We start from the raw sequence: 16,568 nt of genomic DNA, 5'->3' as shown, positions 1-16,568 counted from the left end.
AGTGGTCAGAGGGCAGTCGCGGACGGGGAACAGCAGCGGTGTCCTGTGCTGGTCTCCCCTCCTGGCTCCGAGGGCTGGGCTGTGCTGTGGGCTGTGGGCTGTGCCCAGGTGTCTGCACGCCTCTGGACGCATGTCCACATGCACTCCAAGCATGCCCAGTCCTGAGTGGCCACGCGCACGTGGCACTTCCTGAGTCATGCTGCTCCACCAGGCAGGACCCCTGGGCTGCTTCGCCCAGGCCTGTCGGGCTGCCCTCAGGAAGAGAGTGCCCGGGCTCACAGGTTGGAGGTTTGTTGTAGACCAGCAGACACTGGTGGAGGTGATGCTGGAAGTCGGCCGCCGTGCTTCCTCTGGGTGTGAAGTGCTAAATGGAAGCCCTCTTGTGGGTTCCTGCTGGCGTCCTAGCACTGGGGAGAGACTCCAGGGTCTGAGAGCCCCGGATTACAAAGGCCAGCTCAATGCCACCTGAGAAGCCAGAGTGGAGTTTGTGAGGTAGTTCATAGACTCTGGCCAGCAGGCTCGATAGGCTCCGATTTTAACTTTTTCTGGTTTAAAATGCAATTCATAAGGTGAAAACAGCCAGACTGTCCCACGCTCAGACTCTTCCTAGGGCCTGTAGCAGATCCGTGTGCTGCCCCTGGCCTGGACACAAGGCTAAGTGAGAACTTATAGGAAAATCCTGGGCTCCTGACCCGGGGGCATTGTTGGTAGACTGCAAAACTTTCAGGTGGTCTTTTGTTCAAATGTGGACTTTTAAATGATTTTTGACCCATCCATCCACGCTGCTTTCTGATAGGACTGACCTTCAGATTTGAGCGTGCTCTGCTGGGGCTGGGTCAGTGAGTGCCACAGGTCTCTCCTAGGAAGGGTGAGACTGAGTTGCTGTGGTGGTAGCCTGCTCCTCCATGCCCGTGTCCCCCCAGCCTAGGAAGTAGTGTCCCTGGGTGGGTGCCCTGTCCCAGCTGTTGTAGATGTCCACACCAAGTGACCTGGAATAATACAGTGGTGTCCTGACAGCCGGGGTCAGCGTCCTGCTGTCCAGGTGCCCATCAGGCCCTGTGCTTCTGGAGCCCCGCGGAGAATTGAGTTCCTTTCCTTCCTCAGCTTCCGCAGGCGCCTGGTTCCTGGCCTGGGGTCTCCCTTCAGTCTGACCGTTGTGACCATTATCACGTCTCCTGTCTGAACCTTGGGCTGATCCCCCAGACACTCACCATCTCAAGATCCTCAACCCTCTTGGTGAGGTCACATGGTTGGGCTGGACACCTTGGGGACTTTGTTCTGCCCACCACAATCCCCATCTAACCCTCTGATGGAGAAACGCTAGCCACCACCCCCATCTACGCACACACACGCGCGCGCGCGCGCACACACACACACACACACACACACACTTGGGCATGTACCTGTGTGCCTGGCTTACAGAGGTCACTTTGTAGAAAAGCAGCCCTGTCTCTGTTTGACTGCTTCTTGCCTGGCGAGGCCTCTTCTCTGGCCCTCCTCCTGTCCAGCAGAGCCAATGGCTCTGGGCCCCATGTGTCATGTGGTGTGGCTCCCCATGCCCTCCAGACTTCTGCAGGGCTGTGGTGTCTCCAGGGCATCACTTGTACTGTAACCCTGGACTCTGGGGGTGGACACTGCCTCCCTGTCTAGGTGGTGGCAGCCTGTGTCCTCAGCTACAGACCCAGTTTTCCAGCTGCCCTCTGGTCATCTCCAGGCCACTGCCTAGAGCAAGCCACCTCCTTCCTGTCATCCTTCAAGGCCAGTCCCAGGGGTCTCCTGGGGCAACCCTGCACCACCACTCCTCAGAACCCGGGCTGCTCACCATCTGCTGTAGTCCCCCAGCAAGGTCGGGCATCCTGACCCCAGAGCGCCCCACTTCTCCTGGCACCTTGCTGGACCCTGCCAGGATACCACCAGGCTGTCCAGGCTTGACCGGGTGAATGACACCTGACCCCTTCCTGTGCTCTTCCCAGGACCACCACCTCCTGTAGAACTGGGGCTTTCTCCTCTAGTGTCCTCGAGTATTCCTGGCACCCGAATAAAGCTGTCACACAAGGTGCCCCAGGCTGGGAGCCACAGCCAGCCTGCACACCTGCCTCTGTGACCTCAGTCGAGCCCATTCTGCTCACTGTCGTCCCCCAGCAGCACCATTTGTGGGCTCCCCGCAGACCCACCTGGCTGGCAGAGGCGAGGCTTACCAGGAGGCGGAGGAGGGGGTGTCCCCGAGGTGTTCGGTCCTAGGCACTGACAGTTTGCTGCTGGCCCTCATGGGACCTGGACTCAAGGCTGCATGTCACCTGCTTGTGCCACTCGGGCCACTGTGGAGAGGCCGAGCTAGGGCGGTGTCTGTGGCCTGAGGTGGAGGTAGCCTCCTGAGGCAGGTGAAGGAAAGCTGGTGTCCTAAAGGTCTCAGTGCCCACCCCCAAGCTTGCAGCGTGGAAGCTGTGAGTGTGCCCAGGCCAGTGAACCTTGGTCCATGTGGATTTGAAACCTGAGAGCACGCCCACAGGTCCCCCTTTCTGTCACTTGGTGGAGGATGTGTGCTTGCCACCTGTGCCGCCCCTCCAAAGCTTCCTGAGCAGTTCTGTGGGAGCCACCAACCCTGGAGCGGGAGTCTATGGCCACTGCCTCCTGGCGGTGCCGGCAGCCGTCACCCCATTGCACTGGTGGGGCCACGCCTGTGCTGTGCAGTGTCCTCTTGGTGCCACCTGGCCCCCATCCTGCCCTTGGCCCTGCCCTGCGCCCGGGAGGCTTTCCTCTGCACGCTGGGCTGCATCCCCCGTGCCCCTGCCCCCAGCCCAGCCGTGTAGGCATCAGGAAGTGCCGGCAGGGCAGCTGGTGGCACGAGGGCAGCCTGAGACGAGTCTTCTTACAGCTCCATCATGGGCAAGCTGCAGCCCCGTGGGCCCCTCGCTTTGGGACTCAGTCACCGTTTTCTGCCATGTCCCTTTAGCCTGGCCGCCCCAGCGGTCCCCTGCTGCTACGCAGCCCTGCTGTGCTTCACCCAAGGCCGGCCTCCCTGTCCCACCCACACCTCCTCAGAAGGCCCCGTGTTGAACTCGCTCTTCCCCAGTTAGTGCTCTTTCCAGTCAGGACCTGGTGGCCACAGGGACCTCCCTGACCGTGGTTCCACTGCTGGGTTTTCAGTGTTTCAGGTCATGATGGTGGAAGCGTGAGGGAACCGTGTTTGCAGGCCCAGCCCCTCCCCAGGGGCTGCAGTTCCCCAGTGACACCCTCCTTGTGTCAGTAGGAACACCGGAGTGGCTTGTATTTGTCCAGGTCCCCCCAAGGAGGCAGGCCTGCTGGCAGGGCTGAGTCCCAGGGCTATGGGCACTTGGGGTACTCGCCCTCGGGCAGAGTGGCACCCCCCCACGCACACCACGCTCTAAACACCTGCCTCTGCTTCCTCCCCAGCTGCCGGGCCGCAGGTACCGCCCTGGGTACAACGCCGACGTGGGCGACAAGTGGATCTGGCTGAAGTGAGCGCGCCTGCCCAGTGAGCTGCACCAGGGCACAAAGACGCCCGTGTTCCGTCCCACTCGGGCTCCTCCGAGCTTTGAGTTGGGGGTGAATGACAGTGGGCTGCACAGGAGAGGCGGCCCAGCAAAGGCAGTCCACCGTGCAGCTAGTGGGCTGGGGAAGCAGCTCCCTTCACAGGCTTTGTTTGGAAAACATCTGCAGTCACCGCTGGGGGAGAAGCAACGTCGCGGTGGAAGCCCAGCTCCCACTATGTCAGCCGTGGTCGCAGAAGAAATAAAGCCGATGCTTGCAGTCCCCTTCTGTGTCTGTACACGCCGTTTGTAGTGCGCCTGAGTGTTCCTCTCCGTTGGTTGGAGAGCTTTGCTAAAGTGTTTATCCTCCTTGGTTTTTTAGCAGTCTACTTTAGAACAAAATGAAAAAGAGGAGAAAAATGCTCGATTTATAGAACAGTGTAGAAAACCATCCTCTGGGCTTCCTGACTCCTTCCTCTGAGGGAATTTGAGCCTAGAATGGGGTGGGATCCGGTGCAGGAGCAGAACAGGGGGCTCTGGTGCCCCAGGTCAGGTGGGGAGCGCAGAGAGCAGGAGAACCGCGATCCTGCACTCGCCTCTGCTGAGAGTTAGAGGACAGCGCTAGAGCTTCCTGCAAGCCACGTGCAGTCCAGCCTTGCTGGTCAGAGTTGAGCTGTGCGTTGCGACTCCTGCAAGTTCTGAGTTCTCTACACTGAGCTCCTGAGCTCTGCCATGCCCAGCAGTAGCCCCCAGCCTCATGTGACTTACATTTAAATTGAATGCAATTTAAAGTCAAGTCCTTAGTTGCACTGGGCACTGTTCAGATGCTCAGTGGCCACATGGCCAGTGGCCTCAGTACTAGACAGGGCAGAAGAGGACCTTTCCAGACAGAGGAAGTCCTGCTGGCCTCCCTGCTGTGGAGCACACTGAGGATGCCCCTGCCCTCCCTGCCTCCCTCCTCCCTGCTTCTGACAGTCTTCCTCCCCTCATTAAGGTTGAAAATAAAGTTTGCTGGTGATTTCTATGCTGGGGTCCAGATTTAAGTGTCCACTGCTTTAATCATTAGAGGAGAATGTGGCCAAGCCTCGGGCCAGGGAGGGTGTCTTGGTCTAAGCGCCTCGAGAGCCCATTAAGGAGAGGAGAGAAAGAGGAGATGGTCTCGTGGTCTTGGGTGTTGCCGGTGCCTGGGCCGTGACTTGGGGGGTGGGTGGCAGCACCGTGGTCAGGAGGGCCTGGGTGTGGTCAGCCTGCGGGCAGAGTGGCAGCATGGACGTGGCCCCCAGGAGGTCACAGGCGCATGTCTGCCCTGTGTGGACTCTCCCCAGCTGCAGCGTGTGTTTGCAGGCTGTAGTGCCGAGGAAGCCAGCTGCTTCGTTTTCTGGTGTTTGGTGTGCGTGTTGGGCAGGAAAGACTGAACCATTCCAGGTCCTCTGCACTGGGAAACCCTGAAGAGGTGGCCAGCAGCTGCCTGTCTCCTCACTTCAGCAGGGCACCGGGGTTATTTTCCCAAAATGCTTGCAGCCCTTAAAGGCCCAGCCCAGGGCTGAGGTGGAATGTGCATGCGGACACTTCTGTTGGATCGCTCAGTGTTCTGAGGCTGAGGAGGAAGCCTCATGGAGCCATGTGCGGCCCCATGGCCGCGCCTCAGCACGTTGTCTTTTCCTGAGTGTCTTTCTGGTCACTGTAAAATCGTGGAACCAATGGTCATGAATGTGGAGCTGCTAGGAGGAGCCCACATGTGTCTCCTTTTGTCCTTCTGGCAGAGCAGGGCTCCCAGGCCCTGGTGGTCAGTCAACCTTACCCCAGCCCCAGCCCCAGCCCCAGCCCCGCAGCAGGCTGCTGCATGCTGCCCCTGCCCAGCTGTTCAGCTGTGGGGACAGCTGCCTGGACCTGACAGGGCACTGTGACAGAGCAGACTTGGGTACTGGGTGCACTGCCCGAGCCTGGGGTTCTGCAGCACAGCCAAACGGGGGACACTGACCTTATGCCAAAAGCCCACTGGCTGCTAATGGGCTCAGAACCCTCTTGTGTCCTATTCACTGGAAAGGAGCTTCTAGCTGGCTGGCCATTTCAGAGCTGAGATGCAGGCAGGCAGCTGCTTTCCAGTAAGAAGTCACGTCCCCCCTCACTGGGCCGCTCTGAGACCAGGCCTGACAGGGCTGGAGAGCACGTCCACTCCTGGCCACTACTGCATATCTGCACTTGCTGGAGGAAGGCGGGTGGGCAGCAGCCAGTGAGTGGACGCGTGAGCCGAGGGGCTTGGGGTCCGTGTCTGGCCGTGCATGAAGCGGGGCACCTGAAGTTCTGCTCCAAGGAGACACAAGCCAGGAGCCAGGAGGTGCTTCCCAGCAGGCACTGCCGATGCAAGGAAAGCCCGCCGTGCAGGGACGCATGCGGCCTGGGACAGCGAGGTGAGTTCCATGGTGTGGCTGGCCTCCCCACCAGAAGGCAGGTCTGGGTCTGCAGGACCTTGGCGCTGGCATTCCCACCTGAAACCCACAGGGCTGGAGAGCCCCAGTTCCAAACCTGCCCCGGAGCGTGGAGACCTCACCCAGGACCCTGCTCAAGGGCTTCCAGCAGGGCTGGCGGGCAGCCACGTCTTGTCTTGGATAAGGAGGAGCAGTCTCGGCTGGCTTGAACCCTTTGCAGAAGACCAGAGATTGAACCACTGTCCACGGCACAGGAGGGCAGTGGCCTGGTGACAGATGCTGAATATCCTTGGGACTCATTCCCAGGACGTGTTGCTGACCATCAGTGGTCAGCATGGCACAGTGAGGACATGGCTGGCCTTGGACTGGCCCCGTCCAGCTCTCCACAGAGGACAGATCCGAGTGGCTGTTTCACCTGGTCACAGACGGTCGTGAGGACCCCAGAGCTGCTGCTCAACATGAAGCAGCCCCCTTCTGCTCTGGCAGGACTGTGGAGGGCCTCTGCTCAGAGCGCAGTCTCGCTGTGGACGCGCGTCAGGGCCAGCCCTGTCTGAGGCCAGCTTCCTCTCTAAGGCAGGTTTCCCCCAAGTGCCTGTGGCTCTGGAAGCCATTTGTCAGGAAGCTCCTGGGAGAGCAGAGGACTGCAGTGTCGCCCCGCAGGCCTCAGCCTGTATTGTCGGGACACGGGTGCCCTCTCCACCCGGGTCTGCACTCTGCTGCCCCTCCCTGTCCTCGAGGCCCTTTGTGTCCCGGCCTCTAGGTGTCCACCGTACCGCCTTCCTTGCTGCCTGCCTCCAAGGCTCCCGCCCGGCCCTCACACAGGCCCTCTCCTGGGCCTCCTGTCGCAAATCACAGACCCTACTCAGCCAAGCCCCCCATCCCAAGAGCGTGAGCACTCCATCCTCAGCCCCTTCTGGGATGATGCGTTGAGTGCTTGTGACTGGTTCATCATGGACAGCCCATGGGTGGGCCCTGTCCCACCCCAGACCTTGAGACAGACCAGGGGGTAGATGCAGGAGGGCCTGCCCTGTGTCCGGCACCTCCAGAGGGACCATTCCTGGTCCTCTGCCCGCCAGGACGTGCCGTGGGACCCCACCCACTGTGCCGATGGCTCTGGTGTGAAGGCCCGCTTCCCATCCACACATGCTTCATGTCCTAACGTGGGAGGTTCAGAGGTGGGGAGAGGCAGAAGTCATGGCCGCTCCGCCTCCCTGGGGCCTGACGTCTCTCCAGACAGGTTCACAAAGCCCAGCTCTGCTTAGCTCATCTCCCACACTGACGCCCCAGGCCCAGCACAGCTCATGGGGTGCCAGGGGGCCCCGAGAGGTCACAGGGTGCTGCCCGCACAGAAGCACGTGGACTCCTCATGCACCTCAGTGACCCCTCGGGAGCAGGCGGGGTCAGCTGCCACCTTCACTTCAGTGGCTTTTCCTTTCAGAGTTAACCTTTTCCTGCGGATATCCCATGGTCAGTGTTTGCAGGAAGGTGCAGCAGAGTCCCCCTGGAAATCCAGACTTGGAAGGGGAGGCCTCCTGCGCAGCAGCAGCTCTGTTCCAGACTTTGCCTTAGCAGGTGGCCCTCGGGAGTAGCCCTCTGTGCTCCTTGAGACTCATGACCTCCCAGCAGAGGCCCCGGCCAGCAGGTCAGCAGGACGACTGGGGGCTGGGAGACTTCCCCGTAGAACACTGGACAGCACGTGGACACCCAGGCACACGGCGGAACAGGAGGAAGGGCAGGAAGTGGACGCCCTCCACGGCGGGAGGCTGAGCAGAGCACCATGCTTGAGCATAATCTGTGTGCACTTGGGACACCCGGGGAGGGAGCCTCCACAGTGCCACCAGCCATGCCCCAGGGCTCAGCCAGGTGGAGCAGCACCATGGGGAGAGGAGGCACAGCCGGACGCTGCCCTGCTCTGCCTCGCACGGTGGACCCGAGGGGCCGTGGAGGACAGGCGTCCACCCTTGGACAGAAGCTGGCCTGGAGGGAGATGCTGCCCTGGAACGGGCAGCGTGTGCTGCTGGGCCTGCATGGCGAGGTGGCAAACCTCCCAGAGGCCTATGCCGTGACTCCAGGACCCCTCTGTGTACTGCCACGAGGCTCAAGAGAGCCAGGGAGGAGGTGATGCTGTGCGTCCCCCCTTGGGGACACAGGAGGGCAGGTTCTGAGGGGCTGGAACCCGGCAACTGCCGCTTGCCGCTTGCCGCCGACCAGCAGGACAAACGACACGTACTCTTCTGAAGTTCATGAAGCAGCTTCCCTTTATTCGGACAACACCCTCAATATGCATAAGCAATTGTAACCAGATATGTCCTTCCAATCCTATTAAAGGTCAAGCGATCACGAGCTCAAGCACACATGTAAGATACATCTGTCCACGTGCTAGGCTGCTGAACCAATTATCATACAGCCGATGGTAAACGCGTCCTGTTTCTATCAAGGCGCATTCAGCACGCCCTTTGGCTCCCTGCCAGTCGCCATCTTGGATGCATGTGGTGTAACCCTGGGCCCCGTGTCTCGCCCACCACAGGCAACAGGCAGGGTCTCCAGACTCAGTGTCCCGAGGAGATGTGCTCATTAATCGGTTGGCGTGGTTGGGCGGCCCAGAGGTCCTTGAGGCCTGGTGGTCCTGAGTGGCCCGTGTGAGGCAGCTCATTCAGGCAGAGCCGGAGCCCCCGACCTGCTCTCCACCACGCCCTCATCCAGACGCCTGGCCAGACATCTGGACACCTGCCGTCCAGCCGGATGGACTGTCCCTACCCCTGCCATGTCCTCCAGGCCCTGTGTAGCTCCCTGTCTCCACTGGGGCACAGGCTTGTACTCCTTCTCATCCAGTCTCCCGCCTTACCAGCACTTTCTGGAAGGCTGTGCCAGCCGGGCAGAGGGATGTGGCGGCCATCACACTGCTGCCCTGGAGGAGGCCCTCCAGCCAGGCACCTGGTGGCTGCTGCAGGCCCAGCAGGCGAGGCGGCTGGGCTGGGCGCACAGGTCCCCGCGAGGGCTTAGCATGCTGTGGTCCCCAGGGATACTTGGTGCCAACTCTCCTGACCCCCAGCCTCCACTGCCTAGTGCCGAGAACGTTGGGCTGGACTCAGGCTACCGGTCCCTGCAGCCACAAGGCCCCCGCATCTAGGGGGCTTCTCTGTCCCGCCTTCACCCCTGATAGCCTGAGGCTCAGAGAAGGTCATGCAAGATGTCCAAGACAGACAGCAGGGGCGTCCATGGTCTGGGATTCAAACCTGGGCTGTGTGGCCCCACCCGCATGGCCTGTGCTAATGGTCTCCTCCCTGCCTGCCCGAGCCTCACTCAGATCCACAAAGGGGGCCAGCGTGGTCAGTGCTCCTGAGCGCACCCTCACCAGGGTGCCTGAAGACGTCAGGGTCTGTGCTTCAGAATCTCAGTCTGGTCCTGCATGAGCTCAGGCCCCGGCGGCCCCCTCGGCTGCTCTGGCTGTGTGGCTCCTTCCTCGGGGCCTGCTCTGCCCTGGCATGTCCACTCAGCGCAGCACTCACGGGTGCCTTCAGAGGGTGTCCTGTGACTGCTGACTCGGCCTCTCCTGCCCAGGAAGCTTCCCCCAGCAGCAGGGCGGCCGTGGCAGCTACTGTCCAGAAGGACCGGCTGACGTGAGGCCTCCCTGTGAGGACCCAGCAGCCCAGGGTCTGCAGAGGGCAGGAGCAGACTGAGGTTCTGAAGGACAGACCCTGAGCGTCTCTGTTCTCTGCTGAGGAGCGGGCAGTGTCCGCACCGCCAGCCCCTGGCCATCCAGCCCCTGGCTTTGTGTGGACCACTGGGGAAAGGGGGAGGCATGGGGGTCACAGGGGCCTCCCTCAGGGGTGGCAGGTGCTCCTTGGGGGGTGGTCTGTGCCTGACCTTCCACTAGCGGCCTGGGCTCAGGGCCACTTCCCTCGGGCATGAGGGGCAGGAGCAGAGCCGCACGTGCCGAGCCACTGGGGCCTGTGCCGATCCCTGCCGCAGCCCTGGGCGCTGGAGTCAGTGCTGCTTCCGTGGACGGCCTGGGCTTTCTGTTGGAGTGTGATTTGCTTTTTCTTTTTCTGTGAATCCAAACACCCGACAGCTGCGGAGGGCAGTCCCCCTCCCCAGCCAGTGCTGACCCAGAGGGACACTCCAAGAGACACCCGTGTGTGGCTCACCAGCCTGGCACTGTCCCCGCACCCACTGGCAGTCAGTGTCCGCGGCTGCCGGCTGCAGGGGTCTCTGCTGTTGGGACAGCCCTGTGGGCCACACACTGTGGGATGACACAACTGGAGAAGAGGCCAGTCTCTGCCAGCTCTGACCCGCAGACCTCAGGGTCTGGAAGCTCAAGGAGGTGGGCGGCAGTGTCCATGGTGGTCAGGCTGCCACCCGCCCCCGCTCGGCTGTCCCTACTGCCCCCTCCTCAGCTTCCCACAGCTCCCGGAGGTCAGGCAAGCTAGTGCCAACCCACTCCGAGTAGCCTCAGGTGTGTCCTGTGGGAGAGCAAAGAGAGCGAGGTCCACCTCAGCACAAGCTGGAACCCACAGGAATGTCCACACAGAGTAGCCCCAGCTAGTGGTCAGCAAGTTGTGTTTTCCTGAACACTTAAGAATAATGTCTCAGGACAGTTATGGAACCCAGGAGCGAGGAAGTCCCCCACAGCTGGACCATGGCCATTTAGAATGAATGCCCCACTTCCGGGTCACCTCTCTGCTCTGCTTTCTGAATGACCCATACATACCACTGAGACAGACAGCAGCTTGCACATCCCCAGGAACGTTAGCCGCCACCAGCTTTGGTTCTTCCTTCTCTGGATTCCCGTGGACATCTGGTGTGCCCGCCGCAGCCCAGGGCGGGTGGCTCAGCACTAAGGACTGTGGCCTCAGCAGGGTGGGCTGTCCGTCGCACACCCGCCCCTCATCTGAAGGACTGCTGCTAACAGTGGAGCCGGGCCCTGGGGGTGGGGTCTTGCCACCTCGAGAGCATTCCCGCCCAGGACCCCGCCTTCGCGCCTCTCCAGGCCCAGGGGTGCCGCTCAGGCAGCGGCCTTCCCACCGCGTGGTCCCCACTCTGTCTTTTTGACCCGACTCTGAAGGACTGACTGCCCGCTTCTCAGCACATTCGGACTGTCCAGGCCAGGTGTGTTCTGAGCAGTCCAGACTCCATCCTGCTGGGCTTTCGAAAGCAGCATCAGACAGCGGAGTCACAGGACATCCTGCCCCTCCCGCAGCAGAAGAGAGGGAAAGTAAGGAAAAGCCAGAAAAAGATTCCCAGAAGAACAAAAGAGGCCACGCATGTTAAAAACCGGTACCAAGAAAAGAAGCAAAGGATCCCAAATAGAGCAGAGGCGCCACCCAGCCTGGCTCCCCAGCCGCCTGGGGGCCAGAGGCCGGGGCCGGGGTCCCGACCCAGGCTGCAGATGTGGAGCTGGGAGGGTGGAGCCACTCTGCAGATGCACAAGGCCACCGCTGGAGGAAGCTAAGACTCTGGCATGGCCCAGACCAGAGTGATGCAGGCCCTCCGGGAGCATGGAGCCAGCCCCGTCCGGAGCAGCTCGTGGGATGCAGGAGGGCACAGCCAGGCCCCAAGCAAGTCTCCAGCTTCAGTGAGCTGGTCCTGCCCACCTGACCCTCCCTCCTCAGGGGGCCACACAGACGCCCCGCTTCACAGCACACCTGGGGCAAGCAGACCATCGCTGGGGATGGTGGAAGGAAGGGGAGACTCGCCACGTCACGTGCTCAGGCTAGACACGTAGAGGGGAGGGAGGGGACAGACAGCAAGGGTACCATCGCAGGAATAGTCACACAGGGAATGATCTTTGCGTGGACAAGGCCCAAAAGACAGGAGGGTTCTCCATACTGTGCCAGGAAGAGATTCTTAGAGCATTAACATAATATGTAAGCGTTAGAAATAAGATTCTGGGTGCCCCAGGAAACAAGTTGAAACCCCAAACAGTGTCAATACAGTCAATAAATAAGCTGCAAATAATGAGAGAGCCAGGTGGACAGGCCTGAAATCCAACCATCCACTGCAGGGCAGTGTGCGGAGGTGCCCCTGTGTCTCCAGGTGTGAGCAGGTGCCCCTGTGTCTCCAGGTGTCAGGAGTTGCCCCTGTGTCTCCGGGTGTGAGGAGGTGCCCCTGTATCTCTGGGTGTGAGGAGGTGCCCCTGTATCTCTGGGTGTGAGGAGGTGCCCCTGTGTCTCCAGGTGTGAGGAGGTGCCCCTGTGTCTCCAGGTGTGAGGACGTGTCCCTGGTCCGCGAGGTGTGAGGAGGTGCTCCTATGTCTCCAGGTGGGAGCAGGTGCCCGTGTGTCCCCAGGTATGAGGAGGTGCCCCTGTGTCTCCAGGTGTCAGGAGGTGCCCCTCTGTCTTCATGTGTCAGGAGGTACCCCTGTGTCTCCATGTATGAGGAGGTGCCCCTGTGTCTCCAGGTGTGAGGACGTGTCCCTGGTCCGCGAGGTGTGAGGAGGTGCCCTTGTTCCTTCATGTGTGAGGAGGTGTCCCTGTATCTCCAGGTGTGAGGAGTTGTCCCTGTGTCTCCAGGTGTGAGGAGGTGCCCCTGTGTCTCCATGTGTGAGGTGGTACCCCTGTGTCTCCATGTGTGAGGAGGTGTCCCTGTGTCTCCATGTGTGAGGAGGTGCCTATGTCTCTAGGTATGAGGAGGTGCCCCTGTGTCTCCATGTGTCAGGAAGTGCCCCTGTGTCTCCAAGTATGAGGAGGTGCCCCTGTGTCTCCATGTGTCAGGAGCTGCCCCTGGGTCTCCATGTGTCAGAAGGTACCCCTGTGTCTACATGTGTGAGGAGGTCCCCTGTGCCTCCATGTGTGAGGAGGTGACCCTGGTCTTCCAGGAGTGAGGAGGGGCCCTGGGTCTTCCATGTGTGAAGAGGTTCCCATGTGTCTCCAGGTGTGAGGAGGTGTCCCTGTGTCTCCAGGTGAGAGGAGTTGACCCTGTATCTCCAGGTATGAGGAGGTGCCCCTGTGTCTCCATGTGTGAGGAGGTGCCCCTGTCTGTCCAGTTGTGAGGAGGTGCGCCTGAGTCTCCATGTATGAGGAGGTGCCCCTGTGTCTCCAGGTGTGAGGAGGTGTCCCTGTGTCACCAGGAATGAGGAGGTGCCCCTGGTCCTCCATGAGTGAAGAGTGTCCCTGTATCTCCAGGTATGAGGAGGTGCCCCTGTGTCTCCATGTGTGAGGAGGTGCCCCTGTCTGTCCAGTTGTGAGGAGGTGCGCCTGAGTCTCCATGTATGAGGAGGTGCCCCTGTGTCTCCAGGTGTGAGGACGTGTCCCTGGTCCGCGAGCTGTGAGGAGGTGCCCTTGGTCCTTCATGTGTGAGGAGGTGTCCCTGTATCTCCAGGTGTGAGGAGGTTTCCCAGTGTCTCCATTACTGAGGAGGTGTCCCTGTGTCTACAGGTATGAGGAGGGGCCCCTGTGTCTCCATGTGTCAGGAGGGGCCAGTGTGTCTCCATGTGTCAGGAGGTACCCCTGTATCTCCATGTGTGAGGAGGTGCCCTAAGTTTCCATGTGTGAGGAGGTGCCCTTGTGACTCCAGGTATGAGGAGGTGCCCCGGTGTCTCCATGTGTGAGGAGGAGCCCCTGTGTCTCCAGGTTGAGGAGGTGCCCCTGTGTCTCCAGGTGTGAGGAGGTGCCCCTGTGTCTCCAGGAATGAGGAGGTGCCCCTAGTCCTCCATGTGTGAGGAGTTGCCCCTGTGTCTCCATGTGTGAGGAGGTGCCCTGTGTCTCCATGTGTGAGGAGGTGCCCTGTGTCTCCAGGTGTGAGGAGGTGCCACTGTGTCTCCAGGAATGAGGAGGTGCCCCTAGTCCTCCATGTGTGAGGAGTTGCCCCTGTGTCTCCAGGTGTGAGGAGGTGCCCTGTGTCTCCATGTTTGAGGAGGTGCCCTGTGTCTCCAGGTGTGAGGAGGTGCCACTGTGTCTCCAGGAATGAGGAGGTGCCCCTAGTCCTCCATGTGTGAGGAGTTGCCCCTGTGTCTCCATGTGTGAGGAGGTGCCCTGTGTCTCCAGGTGTGAGCAGGTGCCCCTGTGTCTCCAGGTGTCAGGAGTTGCCCCTGTGTCTCCGGGTGTGAGGAGGTGCCCCTGTATCTCTGGGTGCGAGGAGGTGCCCCTGTGTGTCCCGGTGTGAAGAGTTGCCCCCGTGTCTCCAGGTTTGAGGAGGTGCCCGTGTCTCCAGGTGTGAGGAGTTGCCCCTGTGTCTCCAGGTGTGAGGAGTTGCCCCTGTGTCTCCGGGTTGAGGAGGTGCCCCTGTTTACCCAGGTGTGAGGAGGTGCCCCTGTGTCTCCAGGTGTGAGGAGGTGCCCCTGTGTCTCCAGTTTTGAGGAGGTGCCCCTGTGTCTCCAGGTGTGAGGAGTTGCCCCGGTGTCTCCAGGTGTGAGGAGGTGCCCCTGTGTCTCCAGGTGTGAGGAGGTGCTCCTGTGTCTCCAGGTGTGAGGAGGTGCCCTGTATCTCCAGATGTGAGGAGGTGCCCCTGTGTCTCCATGTGTGAGGTGGTACCCCTGTGTCTCCAGGTGTGAGGAGGTGTCCCTGGTCCTCCAGGTATGAGGAGGTGCCCTTGATCCTCCATGTCTGATGAGGTGCCCCTGTGTCTCCATGTGTGAGGAGGTGCCCCTGTGTCTCCATGTGTGAGGAGGTGTCCCTGTTTCTCCATGTGTGAGGAGGTGCCTATGTCTCCAGGTATGAGGAGGTGCCCCTGTGTCTCCATGTGTCAGGAGGTGCCCCTGTGTCTCCAAGTATGAGGAGGTGCCCCTGTGTCTCCATGTGTCAGGAGCTGCCCCTGTGTCTCCATGTGTCAGAAGGTACCCCTCTGTCTACATGTGTGAGGAGGTCCCCGGTGAGTCCATGTGCGAGGAGGTGACCCTGTTCTTCCAGGTGTGAAGAGGTGCCCTGGGTCTTCTATGTGTGAAGAGGTTCCCCTGTGTCTCCAGGTGTGAGGAGGTGTCCCTGTGTCTCCAGGTGAGAGGAGTTGACCCTGTATCTCCAGGTATGAGGAGGTGCCCCTGTGTCTCCATGTGTCAGGAGGTGCCCCTGTGTCTCCAGTTGTGAGGAGGTGCCCCTGAGTCTCCAGGTGTGAAGAGTTACACCTGTGTCTCCAGCTGTGAGGAGGTGCCCCTGTTTACCCAGGTGTGAGGAGATGCCCCTGTGTCTCCAGGTGTGAGGAGGTGCCCCTGTGTCTCCAGGGGTGAAGAGGTGCCTCTGTGTCTCCAGGAATGAGGAGGTGCCCCTGTGTCTCCATGTGTGAGGAGTTGCCCTGTGTCTCCATGTGTGAGGAGGTGCCCCTGTGTCTCCATGTGTGAGGAGTTGTCCTGTGTCTCCATGTGTGAGGAGGTGCCCCTGTGTCTCCAGGTGTGAGGAAGTGCCCCTGTGTCTCCATGTGTGAGGAGGTGCCCCTGTTTCTCCATGTGTGAGGAGGTGCCCCTGTGTCTCCAGGTTTGGGGATGTGCCCCTATGTCTCCAGGTGGGAGCAGGTGCCCCTGTGACTCCGGGTTTCAGGAGGTGCCCATGGGTCTCCATGTGTCAGGAGGTACCCCTGTGTCTCCATGTATGAGGAGGTGCCCCTGTGTCTCCAGGTGTGAGGAGGTGTCCCTGGTCCGCCAGGTGTGAGGAGGTGCCCTTGGTCCTCCATGTGTGAGGAGGTGTCCCTGTGTCTCAGGTGAAAGGAGTTGACCCTGTATCTCCAGGATTGAGGAGGTGCCCCTGTTCTCCATGTGTCAGGAGGTGCCCCAGTGTCTCCATGTGTGAGGAGATGCCCCTGAGTCTCCAGGTGTGAGAGTTGCCCCTTTGTCTCCAGGTGTGAGGAGGTACCCCTGTGTCTCCATGTGTGAGGAGGTGCCCTTGTTCCCCAGGTGTGAGGAGGTGCCCCTGTGTCTCCAGATGTGAGGAGGTGCCCCTGTGTTTCCATGTGTGAAGAGGTGCCCCTGTGTCTCCAGGTGTGAGGAGGTGCCCCTGGTCCTCTATGTGTGAGGAGGTGACCCTGTGACTCCAAGTGTGAGGAGGGGTCCATGTGTCTCAAAGTGTGAGGAGGTGCCTCTGTGTATTCATGTTTAAGGAGTTGGCCCTGTGTCTCCAGGTGTGAAGAGGTGTCCCTGTGTCTCCAGGTGTGAGGAGGTGCCCCTGGTCCGCCATGTGTGAGGAGGTGCCCCTGTGTCTCCAGGTATGAAGAGGTGTCCCTGTGTCTCCCGTGTGAGGAGGTGCCCCTGTGTTCCATGTGTGTGTTTTGTAACGGTGCTCCAGGTTGTTAGGAGGTGCCCCTGTGTCTCCAGTTGTGAGGAGGTGTCCCTGTGTCTCCAGGTGTGAGGAGGTGCCCCTTATGTCTTGGTGTGAGGAGGTGCCCAATGTCTCCAGGTGTGACGAGGTGCCCTGTGCTCCCTGTGGTGAGGAGGTGCTCCTGTGTCCAGGTGTGAGGAATTGACCCTGTATCTTTAGTAGGAGGTGCCCCTGTGTTCTCCAGTGTGAGGGGTGTCCTGTGTCTCAGGTGTGAGGAGGTGCCCTCTATCTCTTGGTGTGAGGAGGTGCCCCATGTCTCCAGGTGTGAGGAGGTGCCCCTGTGTCTCAGGTGTGAGGAGGTGCCCCTGTGTCTCCATGTGTGAGGAGGTGCCCTGTGCTCTCCAGGTGTGAGGAGGTTGTCCCTGTGTCTCCAGGTGTGAGGAGGTGCCCCTGTGTCTCCAGGGTGA

The 16,568-nt window shown here is 60.6% G+C and overlaps 1 protein-coding gene across 4 annotated transcripts in view; it reads left to right on the top strand.

Annotated features, from left to right (window-relative positions):
• The window catches only part of Ndufa10 (NADH:ubiquinone oxidoreductase subunit A10), a 45,433-nt gene extending 41,662 nt beyond the window's left edge, over window positions 1–3,771 (top strand). For 2 of the 4 annotated variants that reach the window (XM_047543390.1, XM_047543389.1), the window contains exons 10-11: window positions 1,105–1,236; window positions 3,415–3,771. In XM_047543390.1, coding sequence (XP_047399346.1) covers window positions 1,105–1,236; window positions 3,415–3,483 — 201 coding nt within the window. In that variant the 3' untranslated portion in view covers window positions 3,484–3,771. The remainder of the gene's footprint in view (window positions 1–1,104; window positions 1,237–3,414) is intronic. The other 2 variants (XM_047543392.1, XM_047543391.1) reach the window with 1 other exon arrangement.
• The last annotated feature ends 12,797 nt before the right edge of the window (window positions 3,772–16,568 follow it).

The sequence above is a fragment of the Sciurus carolinensis genome, chromosome 3 (genome assembly GCF_902686445.1).
Source record: "Sciurus carolinensis chromosome 3, mSciCar1.2, whole genome shotgun sequence".
Classification (NCBI taxonomy): Eukaryota; Metazoa; Chordata; class Mammalia; order Rodentia; family Sciuridae; genus Sciurus; species Sciurus carolinensis.
The sequence above is the reverse complement of the archived record's forward strand: the minus strand, read 5'-3'. Positions and strand labels throughout refer to the sequence as shown.